The sequence below is a fragment of the Phocoena phocoena genome, chromosome 18 (assembly GCF_963924675.1).
Source record: "Phocoena phocoena chromosome 18, mPhoPho1.1, whole genome shotgun sequence".
NCBI lineage: Eukaryota > Metazoa > Chordata > Mammalia > Artiodactyla > Phocoenidae > Phocoena > Phocoena phocoena.
In genome coordinates, this window is record NC_089236.1 from 20,568,140 (window position 1) to 20,593,869 (window position 25,730).

Genomic DNA, 25,730 nt, shown 5'->3' on the forward strand with positions numbered 1-25,730 from the left:
TGTTGTATAGGACGAAGTACAAACTTTATTTCTTGTTTCTTTGCTTCCTTAAAAGAATTTGGAGTTAAAAATATGATCGAGCCCTTGTTTATCGTGAATGATTCTTGCTCATTGCAGGTAAGCTCCCTAGCCCTCTAGCTGACCAGGTGGTGAGTTCAAGGTCCTAATCCAACAGCACAAGGGAATTCACACCAGCCCTGAGCCTCGAAGATGGTGTCACAGTCGGCGGGCCGGCAGGCCTCTCCTGTGGACCCCTGGGAAGGAATCAGCAATGACCCTGGCGACATTGATGGTTCGCCCAGCCTCCTGGACACGGACCACCTCTCTTGCGCATCAAACATCAGGTTTACGAGGCACAGAGCTGCCTGGATTAACCCCCAGTGTGAGCAGCAACAGCTGCAGGACTTGCCCCCCCAGGTGCCAGCAGTGGGGAACAGAGAGAGCCGTGTTGCCTGGGACGCTGCCTCTCCCTTGGGCCCTTCACCGTTATCTCTTGGGGACTCCGTGGTGGAGACATCATTGTCGAAGGGCACTGTGGACTCCATGGGCAGCTCCTCTGCCCGGGGCTCAGCTGAAAAAGGCGGTGACTTCTCTCTTACTTCAAAGGAAGAACGGGCAGTGCTCCCAGGACGCTGTCCTTGGACGCCTCTGTTCACAAGCTCCAAGATTGACTTGGCTGCCTCCCCGTGTCGTGAGGCTGACAATACTTTTTTCAAGCCTTCCCAGCTGACAGCTTCCACTGATGCAGGTAACTCTGGTGGGGACTGCCCTCCTTCCTGTCTGTTCTCACACCAGCTCTGCCCGGGGCTGAGGCCAGGTGTTCCTCGCGAGGGAAAAGCTCCTGAGTTTCCACTTTGCCCACGATCCAGGGCATGGGCTCAGTTCATGCTGTCTTTGGCCCAGCACCATGGGTCATGATGGGCGGAGTCAAGGATTCCCCTTCTCCTTAGACTGTAGGGAAATGTCATCTTAGCTCAACTTAGTTGATAATCAGTGTCACCTGCCATCTTGGAGCAGGTATGTGCCCTGCAGGAGAGCACCAGAAGTGCTCTGCATTCAGTGTGGTGATGGAAGGTGGTCCGGACAGAGTGGGCTCCGGTTCACACCAGTGCTGAGGTAGGAGAGGAACTCGCCTCCCCTGTTAGATTTACCTGGACAGGGTGTGGCTAGAAAAAAAGTAATACTTAAACACAGTAACCACAATTCCTCCAAACTGGAGAAAACCTTTTCCTGTTAAAACCAGGGCTATGAGGTGACACACATATTCCTAAAATACTGAAATTCCTAAAATGGGATAATCCATACCAAACGCCACTCAAGAGTCAATAAATTAGCAATTCTTGTTAAAATGTGTGGCATGCTTAGTTTATTTTTAAATACTCATTATGCTATATTCACATTTCTCACTGTTGTGGCCTCTCCCGTTGCGGAGCACAGGCTCCGGACGCGCGGGCTCAGCGGCCATGGCTCACGGGCCCAGCCGCTCGGCGGCATGTGGGATCCTCCCGGACCGGGGCACGAACCCACGTCCCCTGCATCGGCAGGCAGACTCTCAACCACTGCGCCACCAGGGAAGCCCTATATTCACGCTTTGCATTAATGTGTATTTCTGTTGGAATCCTTGTTCAAATAGTCAATGAAGTTTTTTCTTTCAAAACAGTTTTAAAAGCTGCCTGCCTTTGTGTGTGTGTGTGTGTGTGTGTGTGTGTGTGTGTGTGTGTGTGTGTATTTATTTCTCACTAGCAGGAACCAGTCCTCCCACTTTCCTAAGATACGGGGTTTATTTGTTCTATTGAAACTTTTGAAAAGTCAAAGATGGTGACCATCTTTAACATATTATTAATAGTTTAAGAGGAGCAGATTTTGGACAGTCTCCGTGGGCTAAGTTTGAGTTCAGAACCAAATTTGAGCAAAATGGCACAGTCTGACTATAGGCCTTTTTTCTCTTTTCGCTCACCTGGTCGGATAGCTCTCAGGAAAAGAGTGACTTGTAAATCCACTGGTTGAAAAGTGAGAAATTAGTTTCCTACTAGGTTGTCTCAGGGGAGAGTGAGGAAAAAACGGAAAATTGAAAGGCCTCTCTCCCGCAGGCCACCACCACGACAACTTATAAAGTGATGGAAGATGACCTGTAGGGCCTAGTGTACCCCTGCCCCAAATCATTTTTTGTATTCCTCTACAGGAAGTGGTTCTGCAATTTCAAGTTATCCTTTCTCCAAGAAAGAAAACAGGCACCCCAGCCGCTTTGTCCAAAAACAGTGATTCCCAGCAATCTAAGTACCTTTAAAAACCACTCTGTCTTTTGAGAGTATCTCTTAAACTTGGTAAGGGGATTCATTCCATGGGCTTAAGAAAAAGAAGTCCCGAGGGAGATGGTTCTTTCTTTCTTTGATATGGGGGCAGCAGTGGGGAGAGCAGGCATTTGCCACAAGGCCTGGGATTTTCCTGGATCTGCTGCCTCTCAAAGGGCAGCAGCAGGGTTTTCCTTTTTTAGATTATTTGGGAGGGAAAGACACCTGAGCCTGTCAGCATTTCCTGGGGCTGTAAGAAACAATTCCTTTTGTCTGCGTAGGATCTACACGTTTACAAAGTGGTTTCACATTCCTTATCTCCTTCAGTTTCCTAATAAGGTAAATATCCCAATAATAATAATTATCCCAATTCCAGGGATGAGGAAACTTTACTGCAGAGGCATAGCTGGTGAACGGGGGTGGGGTGGGGTGGGGTGGGGGTGGGCCTGGAACCGGAATCCACTGTCTGATTTTGCTCTGTGCTTTTTCCTCTATCCTCAGGGTCCCCAAACTATGACCTGTAGCCAAACCCCGCCAGACTCCTGATTTTACAAATACCGTTGTGTTTGTTTTGTCTGTAGCTGCTTTCTCAGGACAGTGGCAGAACTGAGTAGTAATTGCAACGCATGCTGTGTGGCCCTCAGATCCTACAATATTTACTACCTAGTCCTTTTCAGGAAAAGTTTGCCCACCCCAGACAGCTTCTGAAGCTAAGAGGTCCAAAGTTTTCATGCAAGAGTGGACTTCTTGAAGACGAGGCAGAGGGGTTGGAGGGATTCTGCTTGCCTCTCTGTTTGCCACCCCGAGAGCTGTAAAGCCTTCAAAACATCTGTACCATTTAGTTCTGATTCACCAGGTTGGGACAACAGCGCTTATGGCTCTCACAGAAATGGTTTGCCTTACAAGCTGCAATAAGATGTCACATGACAGGCCTCATTTTTGTCTTGGTGGTGTTCATTGCCAGTAATGGAGTGGCTTAATAAGGACGCAGAGTGGATGAGTCAGCTGAATTTATCCTCTGCATCTTCTTCTTGTTCTTGGCTGGAGGAAGAACGTTTTAGAGAAGCAGCGCTGACCTTTTTCAGATAGATTTTGTTTCTGTAAACAGGAAGTTTTAGGTCAAATGCAGTGAGTTGGAGGAATGAGCCCACAGTTCTTGAGGCCCTGCTTCTACACTGCCCCTTCTCACCCTGCATCTCCTGTAGGTAGATTCCACGATCCTCTTCTCTTTCCACCCTCTTTCCTCATCGGTCTCCTCCATTCCCATGGCTCTCTGGGAATCCTTCTCTGAGGATTCCTCCCAAGTTACTCCAGAAGCTTCTTGCAGAAATGATGACCCTCTGCCATCTGCAAGGTCTACCATCAGAAGGCTCTTTGTTGCGGCGCGAGGGCTTCTCTCTAGCTGTGGTGTGTGGGTTTTCTCTCTCTAGTGGTGGCGCATGGCGCACAGGCTCCAGAGCACGTGGGCCCCGTAGTTTGCGGCACGCGGGCTCAGTAGTTGTGGTGCTCGGGCTTAGTTGCCCTGCGGCATGTGGGATCTTAGTTCCCCGACCAGGGATCGAACCTGCGTCCCCTGCATTGCAAGGCAGATTCTTTACCACTGGACACCAGGGAAGAGCCTGTGCTGATTTTTAAAACAGCACTTAAAAACCACTCCCTAGAATTGTTCTCAGATAACCTTTGAACTTCTTTTTCTCTATTTTTAATAACTTGCTGTATTGGCAGGTGCTATTCAAGTCGGTGGAAGAACCGTTTCTTCAAATTCCGTCTCACCAGAGGCATTCGTGCTCCCTGTGGATGTAGAAAAGGTGAACACAGCTTCTTTTTTCTTTTTAAAACCACCGAGAGCGGTAATCCCCTAGAACGTGCTGTTCTGATTTCAGTCTGGAAGCTTCACTGGATGACACGTGGCAAATAAGTTTCATTTCAGCATTTGATTGGTAATGTGTGCACTCAGCTGGGAAGTTCTCCATGATTGATGAATGAGGTCTCCCACTGAGGCACCACCGGTCTAGGGTTTCATATCACAAGAAGTTCAACTTGGGTCATCTTTTGGTTGCAGTGGGCTAAATCTTCCGTCTCTGGAAGATATGGGCTGTACTTGATATAATGACCTATGATAACGCAGTTAAATAAACATTTATATGTCTACGCATTAACTCCGCTTAAATACGACTTCTTGATTTTTCAATCTAATACACCCTCAGTGGAAAAAAAAAGTTGATTATGCCTGTGAGAATTTTAACTGATCATCTTTTCTTCTGCAGGAAAATGCCCACTTTTACATCGCAGATATGATTATCTCAGTCATGGAGAATATGAAGTGTAGTATTCTGAGTCAACAGCACACAGAGACCTGGAGTACAGGAGGGGCCAGCGGGTCGCTCGGGAATGAGCCGGCAGACTTGGAAGTGATGTTTTATAGCCACATAAAGCAGGAATCCGGCTCTTCCGCTTCGTCCGACAGTGGCTCTGAAGGCAAGTGGGGCAAATATGAGAAAGCTTCCTGCTGTATTTGCCACGTGCATCCCCTCTGTCTAAAGCTTCTGGAGTAACCTGTACAATGCCCACCATTTCTGCCGCTTGGCTTGGCATTGGTCACTGTGCTCCATTCAGTTATGAAATCGATGTGCTTTTTTCTTGGGCACCATCCTGCTTTCCCTCTTCCTCTGTCTTGTCATTCAGCATCCCTCTTACACAGGCTTCCTTCACCCCCCCCCCACCCCGTAGACCTCTTTCATTCATCCCAATAACAAGGAGCCCATGACGCGCTGGGTGCTGGGAATCCGCAGGAAACAGGATGTGCTCCTTTCCCCAGGGAGCCGTCACGCCAGAGCAGAGGCTGAGAAAGGGATGCGTGATCGCTGGGCTAACAGAAGCAAGGGCCCGGCATGGCGAGTCACGGGCTCAGGGCATCTCTCTTTATTCTGGGATCCAGGGAGCCTTCCTGGACCGGAGGGGACCTAAGCTGAGAACTGAAGTTAGGACTTAACCATTTTCTTCCCATTTCCTAAGTCTGAGTCCTGCTTCAGTCCTAGATTCTTTCTCTATATTTACTTCCTGGGAGATTCCATCCGCTGCAATGCTTTTCCATTATTCCTTCTCCCTTGATATCTCCCCAGTTTCTTCCCAGCCCTTCACCTCTCTTCTAAGGGCTTGCTTCACAAGCCTGGGAGCTGTTGAACACGTTTACCTGGTGGGCAGGTAACTAACTTAACTTGTCTAAGCTAGTCATCTATCATTCCCTTACAACCCCCCTCCTTTCAAAAAAAAAGATGAAAACTAAAGCCTCCTTTTCGCTGGGACTGCCTTTACTTAGCATCTTAATCAGGAACCTTCCAGTGACGAGGGAGGCACCGGCTCCGTGTGTAGCACAATGCCTGGCACAAAACAGGTGTGCGATCAATAGATGTCAAATATACTACCTCGCTCATATTTACAGGGATTTGTTAAAAAAAGGATACAAAGCATCCTCATCGAACCCAGTGGTGGCCAGTACAGAACTGACCAGTAGAGAGGCAGCTCTGGTATCTGTCTTTTCTGGGGTTTTGTGGCTTCTCATTACTTCTCTTCGTGCAGTCTTTTCCTGCGGCTAGACTTCTACCCTCCCCCTAGCATCTGGTTTCAGCTCGGCAGTCCCCCTGATGGCTCAGTCAGGGTCTCACAGCTCAACCTAGCCTTTCAGGACCCCAAGTCCACATTCCCAGGGAACGGCACCTGGCTGGGCCTGCTTTGACTGGGTGTCCACAACTGGTCAGCCAGCGGTGGCCAGGGGAGCCGGGGAATGTGATATGGACCATTGTCCCCCTTGAGGCCACCCGTGGGGAGAAAAGAAGGGGTTCGTATTCCTGTACACGGGGCTCTACCTGTGCCTCTTCTTCCTCATACCCATGCTCCGTCCTGTTTCTACAAGGGAAAAAAATCAGTTCTGACTTAACAGTAACACAACATCCTACCACCTGTGCCCCAGTCCCACCTTTAACCTGGACCATCACAGCAGCCTCTGGCCAGTCATTCTGTAACAGCTGCATCTAGGTCCTCCGTGTATGTTTGCTGTCTTTGGTTTTCTCTCTTTACTTTCAGCCTCTTTCCCCTCGTTTATTCTACACACATCTGTTCTCCTAGAACACAGCTTCTAATCCTCTAAAATGGCCTGCTGAGTTTGTTCCACATTTTACCCTGGGATTTCAGCCTTTGGGGTCCACCTGCTCCCTGCCTCTCCAACAGGCATCTCCCGCCATTTGCTTCCCTGTGCTGTACCATGGGCTCCAGTTTTACTAGCCTGTTCTACTCACTGGCAGACATTTTTCATAAGCCCCTGCCTCCCTCCCTTTGCTTCCCTGGGCTCCCCTGGATTGCCGGTTCCCCAGGAACAGCACACCAGTTCCTTCCTCCTTCTCATTCTTCAAAAGCAATCTCCCAGTACGAGCTCTGTGGCGTGCTCCCTGATTTGTATCACAGGGCAGAGGGACCATTCATGGGAAATGAATCGTAAGCTGTGCTCCAGGATGCTCTGTGATTATCTATGTGCATGGCTCCCCCGACCTCTGAACTTCTGAAGGCCTACGACACACACCTTGCTTTCTTGTGGTTAAATGTGTCGGTGTCTCAGCCCCCTCATGAGGTCTTAAGCTCTTTGAGAGATTAGAATTTGTCTTATTTATATTTGCATTCAATATAGTGCCTGGCCTGAAATATTTTATAAATATTTGTTGAATGGTTGACTGGAAGCTCATGCTTAGCTGAAATTTTGTTTTTGTTGTTTTTGTTTTTGCAGTAAGCGGGTCTCTCACTGCTGTGGCCTCTCCCGTTGCGGAGCACAGGCTCCGGACGCGCAGGCTCAGCGGCCATGGCTCACGGGCCCAGCCGCTCCGCGGCATGTGGGATCTTCCCGGACCGGGGCACGAACCCGTGTCCCCTGCATCGGCAGGCGGACTCTCAACCACTGCGCCACCAGGGAAGCCCTTAGCTGAAAATTTTTAAAAATATGAATATGTGAAATGAAATTTTAAAATATTTCTACCACACAGATAAAAATATTTATCTTTTATCACTCTTGTGACATTTATGGTCATAGAGGTTACCCCATGAGGTAAGGCAGGCGTTCAACAAATTGCAGGTTGATCAAGAGAGTATTAAAAACAAAAAACAAAAAACTAGACAGTATCAGCATGCACTTCACATAGGGTGAGCGATGCTTCCTGGAACTTTATCAGTTAAGTCTATTTTTGTGCCTGTACTAGGTTGCTATGTAAATTGTATGTTACTGCTGACCATGATCGAAAGAGTGTGAGAAACACAGAGGTGGGTGAAATTGTCCCCATTTAACCCATGAGGAAAGCAAGCTGAGAAGTTGATTGTCCCCCAGCTAGAATGGTTTTTCAATGATCACATTTTTCAGTGAGGGTGTTTCTTGAGGTAATACCGTGATTTGCAAAATCATTTCCCAATTCTTTGGCATTTAGGTAGCTTTCAATATTTTAACACTTTAAAAGGACTGCAGATAGCTCCTTTGTGATCAAAACCTTCCTCTTTCACTTTTTTCCCTCAGTTTAATGACATTCTTAGGATAATTCCCCAAACTGGTATTAGGGATAGAAAAGCATACACGTATTTGTATTCGTTTCCTGGGACTCCTGTAGCCAAATATGACAAACCGGGTGACGTAAGACAACAGAAATTTATCCTCTCACAGTCGTGGAGGCCAGAGGTCAGCCATGAAGTTGTTGGAAAGGTTGGTTCCTTCCAGAGGCTCTGGTCCACGCCTGTCTCCTGGCTTCTAGCAGTTGCTGGGGATCCTTGATGTTCCTTGGTGTGTAGACACATCCCTCCAGTCTCTGCCTCCATCTTCACAGGATGTTCTTTCTCCGAATATCTGTGTCTGTGTCTAAATCTCCCTCTTTTTATGACACCAGTCGTATTGGGTCTAGGGCTTGCCCTGATCCAGTACGACCTCAGCTTAACTTGATTACAATTCAATGACCCTATTTCCAAATCACGTCACATTCACAGGTTCTGGGTAGACATGATTTTGGGGGACATGTTCAACCCAGTACAATGTTTGTCACCTATACTCTTTGCCTCACTGTGAAAAAAAAAGTGTTTTTCCCCCTCTTTCATTTTGTAAAACTTTGTATTACGGACATTTTCAAACTTACATAAAAGTAGGCAGAATATTCCTATGGACCCCACAAAAAGAGCTCCCTGTACTTTTTAATTCTTACAGCTGAATTTTAAAATTAAAAAAAAAAATCAACTAGCCCTTTCATTCCCCAATTTCGATTTAGCTGGGTGTTGCAGGTTGGGCAGTCCTTTTTCTTCTTGTTGGTGAAATCTCCTTCCTTTCTTCTTCTAGGTTGTGCTGTGTTACAGGTCAGCCCAGTGGTTGAAACACCTACTTACTGTGATGTGATGAAAGAGGACTGCAAATGTGACTTGGATGAATTCGTTATCGTAGGTAAGATTCGGAAACTCATGATCTGTGACTAGGTACCCTCCTCCCCACATACATACTGGCACTCTTCACACACAGTACCACCTTACGTGGCATTCAGAGAAGCTCCTCCCAAGATCAGACAATGTCCCTGATATAAAAAATAAGATGTCTCGATATTAATCTCTCATCTCATTTGTAGATTTGAATGCAAAAGCAGGTGCTCGTTATGGTCTGATATCTGTTTGGCGCCTCGATTATATTTTGATGAAATTTCAGATGGGCCTATTTTGAAATCCCATCTTTGGTCATTAGCTGTAGTCTCATAGTAGAAACACAAAAGAATGTGAAGTATGGAGATGCTGAATAATTGGTCCCTTCTGAGATGCAGGCAGCTCTTTCTGTGTTCTCATAAACTTGACTACGATGAGGTGAAACAGATTAAAAGACCTCACTACCCTTTCTTTGATTTTCCCACAGAACTTGGAGATTTCAGTAATACCACAGAGACCTGTGGATGTTCCTGCAGCTCCTCTAAGAGGTATCATCTGCACACAGACCCCCGGGCCATCACCTCTGAGGCACCGTAGACCCCAGGCCTCTGACATCTTGGGCCAAATTCAGCCAGTTCCAATAACAAGGATTACTGCTTAGAAATGAAGCCATCACTACTAAAGTTCCTACAGTGTTTATAGAGTGTTTCAAATACTTTTTCTTTTTAAGTGGTTTTTTTTTTGGCGGTACGCGGGCCTCTCACTGTTGTGGCCTCTCCTGTTGCGGAGCACAGGCTCCGGACGCGCAGGCGCAGCGGCCATGGCTCACGGGTCCAGCCGCTCTGCGGCACGTGGGATCTTCCCGGACCGGGGCATGAACCCGTGTCCCCTGCATCGGCAGGCGGACTCTCAACCACTGCGCCACCAGGGAAGCCCCTTTCAAAGACTCTTGTACACATTCTCATTAATCCTCATGGGTGGGATGGGCGGGTTTTCTTAAACCCCATTTTATGGATGCAGAAACTGAGGTTCGGACGAGATGTGCCTCAGGACGCCGTGCTGTTAAAGAGCAGAGGTAGGGCTTTGCGCTCAGGTCTTCTGACTCTACATCTGGTGCTCTTTTCACCACCCCTCCCCTTGGTACCCTCAACAAACACAAGCTGCCCTGTTGAGCGTGGAGGCATTGAGTCGAGTAAGATAACCGTCGGTGGGCACGGTAAGATGCACGGTCTGTCGTATGACACCTCCTCTGGTTTTTGGAGAGGGAAGGATAGTTGAAAACCTGAAGCACAAGACCGTAAAACACTCCTCGTGAATATAGTGTTCCATTTTTGCATCTCTTACATTTTAGTGTCGTTTATGAGCCAAACTTCAATTCGGCTGAGCTAATAGCCAAAGAGTTATACCACCTCTTCAAGAAATGCTGGATGTCAGAAGTTAATTATCAGCTGGCAGGCTCCCTGAATGCAGCTGGCTCCATAGTAAGTATCAACAGAAGTTGACCTTGAATCAAAGGTTCCTGAATTCTCATTTTGCCTGCTGTTCACATCAGATGTTTCTGTCTTTCTTTGTTGCTGGGTGCTGATGGATCTGATGTTTATTGAGCGCTTGTGATGCACCGGGGTCTGTGCTTAGCAATTCATGTTTTAATCCTCACAAGTCTCCTATTAGGTAGATGCTACTGTTATTTTAATTTTAAAGTGTTAGTTCCAGACCCTCAGTGGGGCTGGTCAGTGGTAGAGTGGCGGGAGTCGAGCCCCAGGCTGCCTTGTTTGAAAGCCCAGGCTGGTTCCCTTCCACACTGCCTGCCGAGCAGGCCACCCACCGCGGCAGAGGACTCTGTGGCAGAGGCTAAAGTCGGGGTGGGAGAAAAGCACTCTGGAAGTGCAGGGAAGGCAGTGTTCCATTTCATCAGGGGAACTTGGGAAGGCTGATAGGCGATCTCAGAATTCAAGGTAAGTGTCAGGCCAGGCAGAATTGTAGCAGGTAGGGGTACGTGAAGGGCACTCTTGGCAAAGGGCAGCTGCAGCAAAAGTGACAGGGAGGTGCGGGGTGTGTTTCCCTTTTTTTTTTTTTTTTGGCCATGCCACAGGGCATGCGAGATCTTAGTTCCCCGACCAGGGATCAAACCTGCACCCCCTGCTGTGGAAGCTCAGAGTCTTAACCACTGGACCGCCAGGGAAGTCCGCGTGGTGTGTTTCTTTTTTTTCTTAATATTTTAAAAAATTAATTAGTTTAGTTATCTTTGGCTGCATTGGGTCTTTGTTTCTTCTGGCGGGCTTTTCTCTAGTTGCAGTGAGCGGGGGCTGCTCTTTGTTGCGGTGTGTGGGCTTCTCATTGCGGTGGCTTCTCTTGTTGCAGAGCACAGGCTCTAGGCGCGCGGGCTTCAGTACTTGTGACATGTGGGCTCAGTAGTTGTGACTCGTGGGCTCAGTAGTTGTGACTCGCGGGCTCTAGAGTGCAGGCTCAGTAGTTGTGGCGCACAGGCTTAGTTGTTCCGCGGCATGTGGGACCTTCCCGGACCAGGCATTGAACCTGTGTCCCCCACATTGGCAGGCGGATTCTTAACTGCTGCTCCACCAGGGAAGTCCACATGGTGTGTTTCTTGAGCAGAGTGATTCGGTGTGGTTGGAAAACGTGTGTTTGTGTGTAGCTGGGTGTGTTTTGGGGACAGTTAATCTTAATCTTCCTTGGAAATTAAGCTCGAAAACGACCAAACTATGGAGGGCATAGATGCTAAGTTCAGGAGTTTGGATTTTAGATGCTAAGAGGAAAGTATAATGGTAGGGAGAGGTGCCTCTGCACCTGTATAAGCCGGGAAGTGTCTGCAGAGAGCTGCTTCTGGAAAAGTCTGACTACAACAGGGGATTCTGATCCGCACCATTTGTCAGCCTATTGACTAGGCAGGGTAAGGTTCTGCTGTGCAGGAAAGCATTCCAGGTCACACTGACCTACTTACAGCAATTTGAAGTCTGGAAACAAAAGAACTAACCGAAAAATACCAAGCAAAGTGATCTCAGCTGTGTGGTGTCTTAAGCAAGTCTCCTGCAGAGGGTTTTAGACACAGGGAAGGCTCTGCCCAGGTCCTTTAGTTCAGATGAAAGCAGTTTTCATTTCTCAAGGTAAATTTTAATGTTGGGAACACATTTGAATGTTCTTTTTTTTTTTTCTTTTTTTTTTTTGCGGTACGCGGGCCTCTCACCGTTGTGGCGTCTCCCGTTGCGGAGCACAGGCTCCGGACGCGCAGGCTCAGCGGCCACGGCTCACGGGCCCAGCCGCTCCGCGGCATGTGGGATCTTCCCGGACCGGGGCACGAACACGTGTCCCCTGCATCGGCAGGCGGACTCTCAATCACTGCCCCACCAGGGAAGCCCTGAATGTTCTTTTATTTCAGTTCCTGAAATATGCCTGTTGCTCCTAAATCCTCTTCTGGGTTATTTATGCAGGTTGTAAATGAAGAATGTGTCCAGAAAGACTTTGAATCCAGCACGGATATAGTACAGGAAATTAAATTGAAGTCGAGGATCAGAGGCACTGGAGACTGGGCGCCCCCTAGGTTTCAAATCATATTTAATGTTCATCCACCACTCAAGTAAGTCTGGGTTGCTGCTTGGACCCTCCAGTCCAGTTAAAACAAGTTGTTAGGGGTCCCACCTGACTCGTTCTGAAAATAGGTGAAGGCAAAAAATAATATACCAAGGGACAAAGAAGAATTTGTTTTAGGAAGAGTAGAGTTGGGTATATTTTTCTGAGTTAGCTTTCTTGGCACCCTGTTTATCATGGGCTTTTGGGTTCTGTAAGTTTTGACAACTTGAGAATTTAACTATGTGTCCTTAATTATGAACGTTACATAACAATTGAAAAGTAAATAGGCTCGTATTAAGTGGCTAACAGGGAGCCTTAAAAATTACACACGATAATTTGAAGACTAGCCCACTATTTTCCAGTGCAATGTGAAGTAAAAATCAATGAATTACTTTTTTTAAAGGAAAATTTAATCTTGAAAAACGCACCTATAGTTAAGAAACATAACAGAATGCAAATAAAAACATCTTTGTTCTCTGTGAAGTAACAAAATCCTAAAAGACAAAAAAACCAAGATGGTGCAAAAAAAGGAAATAAATACATTATATATAAATATATATAATGATTTAAAGTAGTGTTTATTCTGAGACTAGATGGCATTGTAGACAAAGGGACATTGTAACGAAATACAGTTTTTTTCATTCCTCTTGGTTGGTATTTAATTCAGTGTACAGACTGCAGTGTTATGAGGGGACTGGTAAGGGTCATTGCCTTCCCTGTGGCGGTGCCTTATAGACTGACTTTATTTTTTTCTCTCAAGAGAATGCCAGGAAGTTCTCTGGGGCTGCTTGGGCCGAAGAGCCCCCTCTCCAAGCCTTGTTGAGGGGTCATTTCCCTTGGTGTGGGATGTCTTTCCTCTGGGGTTTCCCTGGGTCCTCTCAAAGACACATGAGTAGGGTTCCACATATTTTTACCGTGGCCACTTTTGCTGACCCTAAACTGTATTAAACATTTACAACTTTCTCCATATTTCCAAAATCCCATGTGGAACTGTGACACTAACAGTTCAATAGCAAACACTTCAGTAGACTATCTTTCACCAAAAATGTTTGATGGCATTGTCTTATATTACCTCTTATTCATCTAAATGTCTTTGGGTCCATCTGTAAACTGCCCGAGTGCATCATCTCTTGATGTCTCGTACCCCTGAACGTTCTCCCGTGTATTACGTGCCTCTAGTTCTCCGTGGAGAGAGAATTCTGTGTATGCCCAGTGAGAAGTCTCTAAAGACCCCTCGGTGGAATAGTTACTCGTGATACCGACTTCTGCTTTGGTGGTAGCAGGGGCTTTTAAAAGACCGAGAGATTTCAACTAGAAAACTCTACTGAATAATTCTATTTCTTTCCCGAATGAAAAATGATAAAATTAAGCCCCCATGCCAAGAAAAGTATGATGATGTCAATTTCTCTTCCAATCAGTGAAAAATATCCCCCTTGGCCTTTTCTGAAATGTAACTCTTAATCATTTTCTGCCCTCAGGAGGGATCTCATGGTAGCGGCCCAAAATTTTTTCTGTGCTGGCTGTGGAACTCCGATAGAACCTAGTAAGTATGGAAAATGGGTTGCCTGCTTATTAGGTGATAACATTGTTTTCTTAAAACGTAAGTATGGGTATATTTTTTCTCTCAAATGCATACAAGCAATAATTACACAGCAACAAATCTTCTGTTCAACAATGATTTGATTCATAAGCATGTGAATGAAATTTACATAATTTCATGTCCATACCCTTGCATTTTTAAATACTGTAAGTTAAAAAGCACCCCCAAATAACCAATTCTTATATTTCCTGTTTATCCCTCTATACATCAGAGTTGGGCGGTGCATTGTTTTTGTCAGAGATGCCTTTGATGAGAAGTTATAGGCGTTTCATGATGCCGCCCTCTCTTTCATGAAGAGGCCACCGTGACGTGCAAGGCTCTGTGACTGCCCATTACCTCTCCGACACTTATCTCCTAACTTTCTCCCCGTCGGGCATTGAGCTCCAGCCACAAGTCCTCCCTGTTGGTCCTTGAAGGCGGCAGGCTCTCTCCTGACTCCGGGATTTGCATTTGTGCTTCTCTCTCCCTGGAATGCCCTCCCTACAGCGTCCCCCTGACTGGTTCTCTTCCTTCCGTCCCATCTTCATTCACAGATCTTCCCTGGCTACCCTATCGAAACTGTCCACCTCACCACCCTCCTGGCCACAAACACACACATACACACTTTATATTCCCCTTCCTATTTTTTATTCAACCGCTTATCTCCCTAAAATATTCTTTCCTATTTTACTGATTTTTCTTATTATTGTCTGTCTCCGTCAGAAGACTCTAGTTCCATGAGGACAGATATGTGGTCTGTTTTATCCATTGCTTTATCTGTTGCTCCTACAAGCGTACCTGGCACACAGTTGGGACTCAGAAGATATTTGTTGAATGACTGAATGGCTTATGCAGGAGCTAGCCAGACTCCTCTAAGAGGGTTTCAGGGAGTGGCCCCAGGGCCTAGAAAATTAGGTTTCACCCCGTCAGAAAGGCGAGTTGCTCTCTTGAGACTGGGAATCACTTGTTTTTTGCTGTGAAGGCATCCATAGGTCTAACCTGAGAAGGCTGGGAAAGGAGCTTTGTGGGAAAGCATTCCTTTGATAGGCAATCTTGGAAGGAAAAAGACTTTGAGCATCTCCACCTCAAGAAATAAAAATAGAAAGCAGAAATCTATCTGAACTTCCTTCTGCCATGCTGAATGATAGTGCCTGCCATGCATCACAGTTGTAACTAATTTTCTTTGAATGACCCTCTTCCCCGCTGGTCTAGTGGGGACCATGTCTCTTTGGTTAACCACTGTATCCTGGTACCTCAGTAAATATTGAATGCATGACTCAGAAAGTGTGAATGCGTGCCTATGATTCCACCAACTTTTAAAGTACTTCCCAGAGTCTGTTCACATGTGGAGACGTAGGCCTGCACCACTGATAATAGCATGGTCCTTCCCTCATGGAGCTTGCTGACAGGAAGTCATCAGCCAAGTAAATAACAGGGTGATGCCTGCGACAAAAGAGAAAGGCAAGAGTGCTATGGGAACTTAAGCCAGGGAACTTAGTCTGGGCTCAGGGGGCTGGGAGTGAAAGGTTTCATAAGGAAGTGACTGTCCCCAAAGGAGAGAGAGAGAGAGAGAGAGAGAGAGAGAGAGAGAGAGAGAAAGAGAGAGAGAGGGAGGGGGAGGGAGAGGGGAGGGGGAGGGGGAGAGATAGTGTGTGTGTGTGTGTGTGTGTGTATACGGGTTTGGGGGGTCACCATATGTAAAGGGCCCAAGGCTACTGCAAAGAAGTCCTGTATGACTGGAGAGTAGGAACAAGATCAGACAACATGCCACAGAGGTAGGCAGAGCACAGACGGCAGGAGCGTTAGCAACCGTGGAAATCATTTCGGACTTTTCCCGTGAACCTCCTATAGTTCTTAGGATAATTTTAACTTTTCATTTTGAGATATTTTTAGACTTACAGAGGAGTTGCAAAAATAGTACAGGCACAACCCATATACCCTTCACCCACCCTTCACCTTACAATAATCATAGTATAATTATTAAAACTGATACATTAGCATTGATACAATCCTGGTAACTAACCTACAGTGTTTATTTGGGTTCCACTAATGACCACTATCCGTTCCAGGGTCCAATCCAGAATTCCACACTCAATTTAGTTGTCGTATCTTCTTACTCTCCTCCGATCTCACACAAACTGAATCATTTGAAACGTAAGCAGCAGAAAGGATGGTATTTTACCCTTTAGCAGGTCCTAAAAATAAGGCTGATGAACAGTTATCCCACCAAAGAAAATGAACAACGATTCTCTAATGTTGTCTAATACTAGTCCAGATTCGTTCGTGGTCCTCAAGATGATGTTTATAGCTAATTTGTCCACCAAGTTTCATACATTGCATTTCGTCATTATTTCTCTTTAGTCAGCTTTATGCTAGAACTGCACTGTCCAGTATGGTAGCCACTAGCCCCTGCGGCTACTGAAAATTAAAGTTAATTAAAATAAAAAATCCAGTTTCTCAAGCACACGGGTCACATTTCAAGCGCCTAGCAGCCACCTCTGGCCAGTAGTGACTGTATCGGACAGCACAGATCAAGAACGTTTCTGTCCTCACAGAGAGCTCTGTTGGACAGCGCTGTTCTAGAATTTTTCCCTCTTATTTTTTTTCTATGACACTGACTTTTCCTGAGATGAGGACGACTGTGGTTCAGAGCAGAGTTTCTCAACCTCAGTGCTGCTGACTTTGTTATGTGTGGGGGATGGGGTGGGAGAGACTATGCTGTGCGTTGTTGGGAGGGGCATGGGGGAGACTACCCCGTGAGTTGTAGGAAGTTGAGCAGCATCCCTAGATGCCTCTAGCAGCTCCCCAGTGGTGACAGCCAAAGTTGTCTAGACATTTCCAAATGTCCCTTAGGGGGAAAATCACTCCTGGTCGAGAACCGCTGGTTTAGGGTGCTTTGTTTTGTTCTGTTTTAATTCAAGGACTGAGGAAACCAAAAGAGATGGACGTAATTCATTCTGTATTGATAGTATAATGCTTAGTATGTATTCAATGAAATTTGGTGAATGAGTGGCTGGATGTTGAAACGTTAGGATTTTAGATGTTAGAGAAAGATGCACTCTGACAGGAAAATGCACTGGCCCCTTCTGTCCTCCTCTGTCTTCGCATCTTGCTAAGTTCGATCAGGAAACTAGAGTTCAGGGGCCGGGATATCCCTGTGTTTTTCCCGTTTAATATAAAACGCGTTGAGGTCCTATCATACGCAAAATAATACTCATTATTCTTCATATTAGAGATCTTAATCCAAGGTGGGAAGTAGACACAGTACAGTAGACTTTTCAAAGTTTCAAATTTGAGAGCTCAGACATGAATCATTAAGCACTTAATAAGTTCTTCACAAATAATTTGTCAACCCTAGAGAAGTGTCATATGTTAATGTAGAGTTTGATAATAGCGTGTGTACATATGTACTTACTGTTGACCCTCATCACTCACGAATTCCGTATTTGCAAATTTGCCTACTCCCTAAAATTTACTTGTGACTCCACAATCAGTGCTCACGGTGTTTGCACAGGCATTCACAGGTATGTGCAAAGCACCGAAAAATGTGTCGCCTGAAATGTGAGTTGCCCGACGCACTCGCTCTCAGCTGAAATTGAACAAGGCAGCTCTGCCTCCTTGTTTCAGCTCTCATGCTGTAAACAAGTCCTTTTCACAGTTTGTTTAGTGCCATGTGTTTTTACGTTTTTGCATTTTGGGATGGTTTCAGCTGTTTAAAATGGCCCCCAAGCATAGTGCTGAAATGCTGTCCAGTGTTCCTAACCACAGGAAGGCTGTGATGTGCCCTAAGGAGAAAATCAGCTTCCTTCATGAATGATAAAGGTCACCCTCGGCTCATCTTAGACCCTAGTCTTGAGGGAGGAGCGCACAGGAGGCTTAACTGAACTGCCATTTTCTTTCTTAAGCCAGGGGGTGGGCACCCAGGTATTGGTTGCATTAATTTCTATACCTTTTGTTTGTCAATATGTTCTATTAACAATATTTCCAAAAGCAATGCATGTTCATTTTAGCAAATTAAAAAGTGCAAAGAGCAAAACTCCTTTCTTTCCCCCACCCTCTAGAAGTATTCAGTGATGGCTTTTTGGTGGGCACTTTTTCGGACTGTGTGAGGTTATTTTTAAAAACAAAATACAGATCACATTATACACACCTATACCTGCACGGCCACTGCCCACACTCTTCCCTGTATTTCATAGACCCCCGGGCATCTCACTGTTGAGTGCGCCATGCTTATCTATCTAACCAGTTGCTTCTTAATGGATATTTAGATCGCCCCCCGCATCTATTATAAATGTGCTGTAATGAACGCTTTTCTCTATTGCCACACGTGTAAGTTAGCATTTCTGTCTAATGCTGCAGAATTAAGATTACTGCCTCATGTTTAAGAATTGAACTGTATCACGGAAATGTCCTAAAAGGTAGCCTCTCCTGTCAGCCCTGTGAGTGAGTGCCCACCACTCTACACCTCACCAGCTCTGGATCTCTTAAATGTGTGACAGTCTGAGGCAAAGCCAAGTATTTCACTCATTTTATATGCATGTCTGTGTTACTGAGACTGAGTGTTTTTTACATCTTTACTGGCTGTGTTTCCTCTTCCTATGTATTCCCAGCCTTTGTGCGTGTTTTTATTTTTTTCCTCACTGATTTATTCAAGAACTCTTTGGGGTGCTACTTCCTAACAGTCTACACAGAGTGCGTTATCATTTCCAAAGCATTTTTCATATGTGTGATATCACGGAATCCAGTTCTGAGTTGTTTTCGTGGCTTCAGGACAGTTAGCCCGAAGAGATTCGGGCTTATAAGAGTCTTCCTGCCAGTAAGGGGTTGAGACTGGACTCCCACCAAATCCCCAGACCCTGAATCTCATATTCTTTTGACCACACGTCAGTTTAAAAGGCCCATCTTCCAAATCCAAGAGTGTTTCGGGAGGGTTCTATTTCCCAACATCTGTTACACAAAAGCAAAGCTCATGCATGGCCATGACTCAAGGCCTCCGGTGTCTGCCAGAGCTTCCCCAGCACGGCTTCAGCGTCGTGAAAACAGCGAGCTGAGTCTTGCCCTTGGGAGGGAATTGGAGGCGGGGACAGGCAAGGGTGGGTTTCCAGCGTCAGGTGATCAGTGCTCATCCTTCCGTGTGTCCTGCAGAATTTGTGAAGCGGCTCCGGTACTGCGAATACCTGGGCAAGTATTTCTGTGACTGTTGCCACTCGTACGCGGAGTCGTGCATCCCTGCCCGCATCCTCAGGATGTGGGACTTCAGGAGGTACTATGTCAGCAATTTCTCCAAACGGCTGCTGGATAGCATATGGCACCAGCCCATCTTCAACTTGCTGCACGTCGGCCACGGCCTGTATACGAAGGCCAAGGAGCTGGACAGAGTGAGGGTGAGCAACTGCCTTTCCGGGGAAGGGAGTCCAGTGGCTGAACGGGTCCTGTGGCAGTAAATGGACATCTCCCCCAGCTCAGGGCATCCAGACAGACCCTCAAAGGGGCGGATTTACCATCCAGCGGATGGAGCTTATGCTTCAGAGACCCTCGCCTGCTTGGGCTCTTTCCGTGGTCCCAAACCAAATTTCACATTTATGCGTAGTTTTCATTTATACCTAGCTTTTGAATTTTATTCTCTTTTGAATAAAAATTGTATGTGTTTAAGGTGTACAACATGACGATTTGGTATACGTATACGTGGTGAAATGATTGCTGGTCAAGCTAATGAACATATCCGTCCCCACACACAGTTACCTGCTGGGTGTGTGTGGTAAGAACACCTGAAATTTACTCTCTCAGCAGATTTCCAGTATTTAATATAGTCTCGTGAACTGTAGTCATGATGCTATACATGGGGTCTCTAGACTTCTCCTACGTAACTGCAACTCTGTACCCTGGACCAGCATCCCCCCATTTCCCTCACTTCTTCCCCCCTAGGGACCACCCTTCTAGTCTCTGCTTTTATGTACCTGACTTTTTTAGATTCCACATACAAGTGAGATCATGCAGTTTTCGTCTTTCTGTGTCTGGTTTATCTCACTTAGCATAATGTCCTCCAGGTTCATCCATGGTGTGTCAAATCGCAGGACCTCATCCTTTTGTATATAGTTTGGTGTTTTTCTTAAAGAAGGCCCCCAACATTGTATAAGCTTCAGGTTCCCCGAGACCTGGGTCCCTCCTGGACCCTCTGTAGATCTCTGGACTCAGTAATGAACCCCTGCTATAAAGACCGTGTATTTCAAAAGCTTATTTTCTAGAGTTGTAGCATTTCAAGGTTAGAAATAACATTTAATTTTGACTTGTACATTTCCAGTGGTTTTTTTTTAACATCTTTAATGGAGTAGAATTGCTTTACAATGGTGTGTTAGTTTCTGCTGTATCACAAAGTGAATCAGCTACACGTGTACATACATCCTCCAGTGTTATTTTATCACATTTACTTTTCCCCCTGTTTGGTTCCTCACATCAGGAAATCCAGGAGCAGCTATTTCATATCAGGAAGCTGTTGAAGACCTGCAGGTTTGCTGAAAGGTGCTACTGCTGGCTGGGCTGGCGGGCGGGCCTGTGAATGGGAGGTCTGATAACCCCACGCACTTGCTGACCCTTTGTGCCTCCAGGCCCAGCTCCTCCAGTACATAGCAATCACCTTGTGACTCTCCTTGGGGATGCGGAGCCCCTCTTGAGTGTTGCGAAGCCTTCTAGCTCACTAGCAGGGAATTTAACATGTTAAGAAGAATGGACCAGTATAAGGATGGAACAGCTCTAACCAGTGGGCTATTATTATTATTATCATTATTTTAAATTGCGATAAAATACACATAACATAAAATTTACCATCCTAACCCTTTGTAAGTGTCCAGTTAAGGGGTTAAGTACGTTCACATTGCTGGCCAACCATCACCACCATCCATCCACAGAACTCTTTTCATCTTATAAAACTGAAGCTCTGTACCCATTCAACACCATCTCCCCAGCTCCATTCCCCCAGCCCATGGGAACCACCCTTCTCTTTTCTGCCTCTATGATTTTGGCTATTCCAAGTACCTCATATGAGTGGAATCAAACAGTTTTTGTCATTTTGTGACTGGCTTATTTCGTGTAGTATCATGTCTTTGAGCTTCACCCCACGCTGTGGCCTGTGTCAGGATGTCCTTCTTTTGTAAGGCTGAATGACACTGCATTGTATGTATATTCCACCTGTTGTGGACCCATCCACCCTTCTTGGGTTGCTTTCTTTTGCTTGTTGTGACGAGTGTTGCTATGCTGATAGAGAGGCATGTCAACTTTTATTGGCTGTGTTAGAGTCTGTACTATGATGTGGTATTAAGTATTGTCCTATTACTGAACACCTCATACATTTTAAATATCTTTTGTTATTAAAAAAAAAAAAAGCACTAAGCTTTAGCTGAATCTCCGACCGCATCCATGGGTATAGCCTGAGGATGAACTTCTGAAGGCCATGTCCATAAAGGCACAGGCATGAATTTAGCAGAGATTTTTGCCGTACGCGGGCCTCTCACTGCTGTGGCCTCTCCCGTTGCGGAGCAACAGGCTCCGGACGCGCAGGCTCAGCGGCCATGGCTCGCGGGCCCAGCCGCTCCACGGCATGTGGGATCTCCCCGGACCGGGGCACGAACCCGCGTCCCCTGCATCGGCGGGCGGATTCTTAACCACTGCGCCACCAGGGAAGCACTGGATGCCTGCATCTTAATCTCAGTGCTGGACCAGTGGTTTGGGAGTCATAGTAACCCTCCTGAGGCATCACTCAGTGATGCTGATGGACTTGAAATGTAGTGGAAATGAATCAAGTGGTAATTTTTATCTCAGTACACGTTTGCAGGACTGGAAAAACAAATTTTCAGTTTTCTTTTGCTCAACGTGCACATGGGCAGGCTGCCAGAGACACTTTTCTTGTTCAGCTTTTTGAAATTCGGTGTTTATGGAATTTTAACTTCCTGGCTTCCAAGCAGATTGGCAAAATGTAAAGTGGGGAGTAAAGTTAACTTGTTCCTGGGGCAATTTTTTAAAAAGTTGAATTCAAAATATTCAGTGTGAGTGCCAGGAAAAAGCACCCCCCTGTTTCTGCCCTTGCCTGTGTCAGGTGGGTTTGATTTCCCCTTGGTTTCCTTTCCGGCAGCACGTTAAAGGAGTTTGAACAGGTGCCAGGACACTTGACTGATGAGCTTAACCTGTTCTCCCTGGAGGACCTGGTCCGGGTCAAGAAAGGGCTGCTGGCGCCCCTGCTCAAGGACATTCTGAAAGTTTCCCTCGCGCACGTGGCCAGCTGTGAGGTGAGGTTTGTCTGCCCTGGTGGGTGCATCCCTGAACTGTCCCTTCTGTGGCCAGGCCTGGGCAGGGTGTTCTGCACTTGCCTCGTTTAACCCTCACAATCTCTGAGGAAAGTACCAGCAACACTATTTGCAGATGAGAAAAAATGAGGTTCAGAGCTGTTAAGTACCAGACCAAGAGCATCTTACTGGGATGCAAGCCTGGGCCAACCGACTTGTCGTCTGGGCGCCCAGCGCTGTGCGGGGGCCTCCCTCGACTCCCATCTGCCCTGACGTGCCAAATGCAGCTGTGTAGACTCAGGATCCAGTCGATCAGGACCTCTGTGTCTTCAGAGCCTGACAAGTTGCAGGGGAGCTATCAGAAACAAAATGAGATCCTACTTAAAATCATGATCTTTCTCTGGTGCCTCAAACTGCCCTGATGTGTAATTTCTCCAGACAAAACAAATGCACATTTATTGTTCTGATTCTTCCATTGTGGCAGGTTACAGCATCCCGTTCCTTCTAGAGGCTAGAGTCATAGACATTTAAACATTGATGTTTACAGAACTCTGTATGTCATTAGAACTCTTGTATAGTAAGAGCAGTGTACAGTCTTGGCTTATAGAATACCAAGCTGAAATCTTTACATCATCTGCTGTAGACAAGCTTTTTAATTGTTACGTATGTCCACGACATTCAGTGGCCTTGTGCAAATATGATATGTTGCATAGGCATATCTTTTGTCCTATGCAGAATGTTTCATTTGACTTCTATGAAAATTGCAATTCGTGAATTTATATAAGCGTTTTAAATGCAGAAACTTGTTACTTCCACAGTCAATCTGGGGGATGCTAGAATAAAAGATTTCAATACCTGGGGAAAAAACTGGTGTTTATAAAGTTCTGTGAAAGTGGTAACGCAGCTTCTGCGTCAGGAGAAGCATTACCAATGAGGACTCTCACTTTTTGACTCCTATTCTTACAGCTGTGTCAAGGAAAGGGTTTCATTTGTGAATTTTGCCGGAGTACAGCTGTCATCTTCCCATTTCAGACCGCGACGTGTAGAAGATGTTCAGGTATCATAATGCGATAATACCTTAAGCTTTATAGTGGCTTAATAACTTAAGTGCAAAGTTAAGTTTGATGACTTAAGCACAAATAACTTAAGCTTAAAAACAGCTTAATAACTAAAGCACTGTGTTATTTCTTTAAAGTATAATAATGCTGGTGTGTGCTTCTGTGTTGAATTGGAGCCTATAAAGGTTTGGGTGCACAGGGGGGAGAATCTGAGTGGGGCAGAGCTAAAGGATGATGTCTTATGGAACAGGGTTTGGAGAGAGGAGGTGGTCCCTGTTTGGCCTGTCCCCCAATTCTTCTACATCAGGGCAAGGTACAGCTGCCCCTGTTTTGTTTTGTTTTGTTTTGTTTTGTTTTGTTGCGGTACGCAGGCCTCTCACTGTTGTGGCCTCTCCCGTTGCGGAGCACAGGCTCCGGACGCGCAGGCTCAGCGGCCATGGCTCACGGGCCCAGCCGCTCCACAGCATGTGGGATCTTCCCAGACCGGGGCAGGAACCCGTGTCTCCTGCGTCGGCAGGCGGACTCTCAACCACTGTGCCACCAGGGAAGCCCCAGCTGCCCCCCTGTTTTGTAATTGAATCACAGTCAATCCCAAGTTCACTAGGGCACTTCTCAGGTTCAACACCTGCGAGAGTATGAAGGCAGCAGGGTTGGGCAGAGGGAGAAGTTGAACTGTGGTGGGGTAGCCATGAAGACTCAGTGCATCTCAGGGGAGCTGGGATGGTTTTACGGCATTTTGCCAAACTGGAGACAAGAGAGCCAGCCAGGTCTTTAAACCTCATACTGACCAGTCACTAGATGCGGGCTGGGGCCAGCGAGGGGGCATGACCTTGATCAATCCAGCTCTCTTTAGTCAGGGCCATTTCCAGAGAAGGGATGCTTCCTCCTGAGCCATCAGCCATTGATGTGGTGATGCACTCTTAGCACCCTGGGGGGTGGTCTTTGGACAGATCTGGGAGGCACTGCAGCATCCATGACATCAAGCTGTCTGAGCCTCATGTTCTACTGGCCCTCATGACCTACTGGGGACTTTATAGTCCCTCTGAGTTTCAACCTGCCTGACTTCTCTTTGGAAGACTCTGGTTTCTGGGTTCAGATCCCCTCTCTCCCCGGGATGGGGATAAGCGTCTGTACATATTTGAGAAAACCAGCTACCTGTTAGTTGACGGCTGTCCTCCTTGCTTGCAGCATGCAGGGCTTGCTTTCACAAGCAGTGCTTCCAGGCCTCCGAGTGCCCCCGGTGTGCGAGGATCGCAGCAAGGAGAAGACTTTTGGAAAGTTTGCCCTCTGTGGCGACATCATGCCCTTGACTGTCGTGAGAAAGACTGTGAAACACTTGTTATGATCACGTCTCCTGTTGATAAGATTGTTTTATTATTTTATTTTATTTTATTTTATTTTTGCGGTACGCGGGCCTCTCACCGCTGTGGCCTCTCCCGTTGCGGAGCACAGGCTCCGGACGCGCAGGCGCAGCGGCCATGGCTCACGGGCCCAGCCGCTCCGCGGCATGCGGGATCTTCCCGGACTGGGGCACGAACCCGCGTCCCCTGCATCGGCACGCGGACTCTCAACCACTGCGCCACCAGGGAAGCCCAAGATTGTTTTATTATTGAGTGTTGTCTATTAAGAAAAAAGATGGCCAATATTCTCTTCATTATATATATTTAATATTTTACAAGAATGCAGATCCTTTGCTATTAAGCCTAGGGTTGTTACCGGTGATTTTGTTTACAGATGTTCAATGTTTTTGCTGCTACTGGTTTTTTAAGGTTTTTTTTTCTTTTGATAATTCTTAAATTGTATTTGAATAGTTGTATTTAGCTAATGGTAGAACCTATTTTTTATGAATTGTAACTGACAAGGCAAATGACTCAGTTCCTCTTCCCGTGAAGCTTGTTTCGTGAAAGGGATTGGTACTTCCAAGGAACAAAAAGGCAACCAAAAATCTGTTTGCTCAGGCATTTTCTTCCAACTTAAATTCCATTTTGTAATTGTATCAGTCTTACAGATTTACTTATTCCAGGGTTTGTACAGAGGGTACGTATGACTTTTGCAGTTACATCTGTGTCAAGATGAGTTTATGCTTAGCGGGGTACGCAGGTGCCGTTTGAAGCAGTTGCCTCTAGATGGCGCTCTTTCAGGTGGCACAAATCAAACCTGTATTTGTCACCTTTGTTCCACAAAGTCAAGGGACGCATGGGTGGGTAGAACTTTCAGTGTTTTGTCTCATAGACATAAAATGGACCATAAGATATTTGAAGACTTAAATACGCTGTGGGGAAATGCTGTTGATGAACACAATGTGATTGTAGTAATAACTTTAAAATCATAGACATTCCATTAACAAGGTTAAGTGAATCACTAAACCTTTATAAATTTCTTTTTCCTAATATTTCTTATATTTACATGCTTTTCTTCCACCTCCTATATACTTTCTCCTACTTCAGAAAGGGCCCTGGGGCTGGGTCCCTTCTCGGCACATCTTTAGTCTGGAACGTGGTGTCATGTCCCCAGG

The 25,730-nt window shown here is 46.2% G+C and overlaps 1 protein-coding gene across 1 annotated transcript; it reads left to right on the top strand.

Moving 5' to 3' along the window:
- Positions 1 to 210: 210 nt before the first annotated feature.
- RUBCNL (rubicon like autophagy enhancer) lies at positions 211 to 24,525 on the top strand. Its single transcript, XM_065895922.1, has 13 exons — positions 211 to 748; positions 4,017 to 4,099; positions 4,559 to 4,769; positions 8,647 to 8,748; positions 9,205 to 9,265; positions 10,069 to 10,198; positions 12,164 to 12,309; positions 13,781 to 13,845; positions 19,027 to 19,265; positions 20,339 to 20,400; positions 22,007 to 22,160; positions 23,124 to 23,214; positions 24,404 to 24,525. The coding sequence occupies exons 1-13, from the start codon at positions 211 to 213 to the stop codon at positions 24,523 to 24,525; spliced, it is 2,004 nt and encodes a 667-aa protein (XP_065751994.1).
- The last annotated feature ends 1,205 nt before the right edge of the window (positions 24,526 to 25,730 follow it).

Excerpts from the sequence above, each read along its gene's own strand:
- RUBCNL (XM_065895922.1), top strand. The coding sequence starts at position 211 with ATGGTGTCACAGTCGGCGGGCCGGCAGGCCTCTCCTGTGGACCCCTGG. Across the intron at positions 12,310-13,780 it reads AATGTTCATCCACCACTCAA|GAGGGATCTCATGGTAGCGG; the intron begins GTAAGTCTGGGT and ends TTCTGCCCTCAG. Across the intron at positions 22,161-23,123 it reads CGCACGTGGCCAGCTGTGAG|CTGTGTCAAGGAAAGGGTTT; the intron begins GTGAGGTTTGTC and ends CTATTCTTACAG.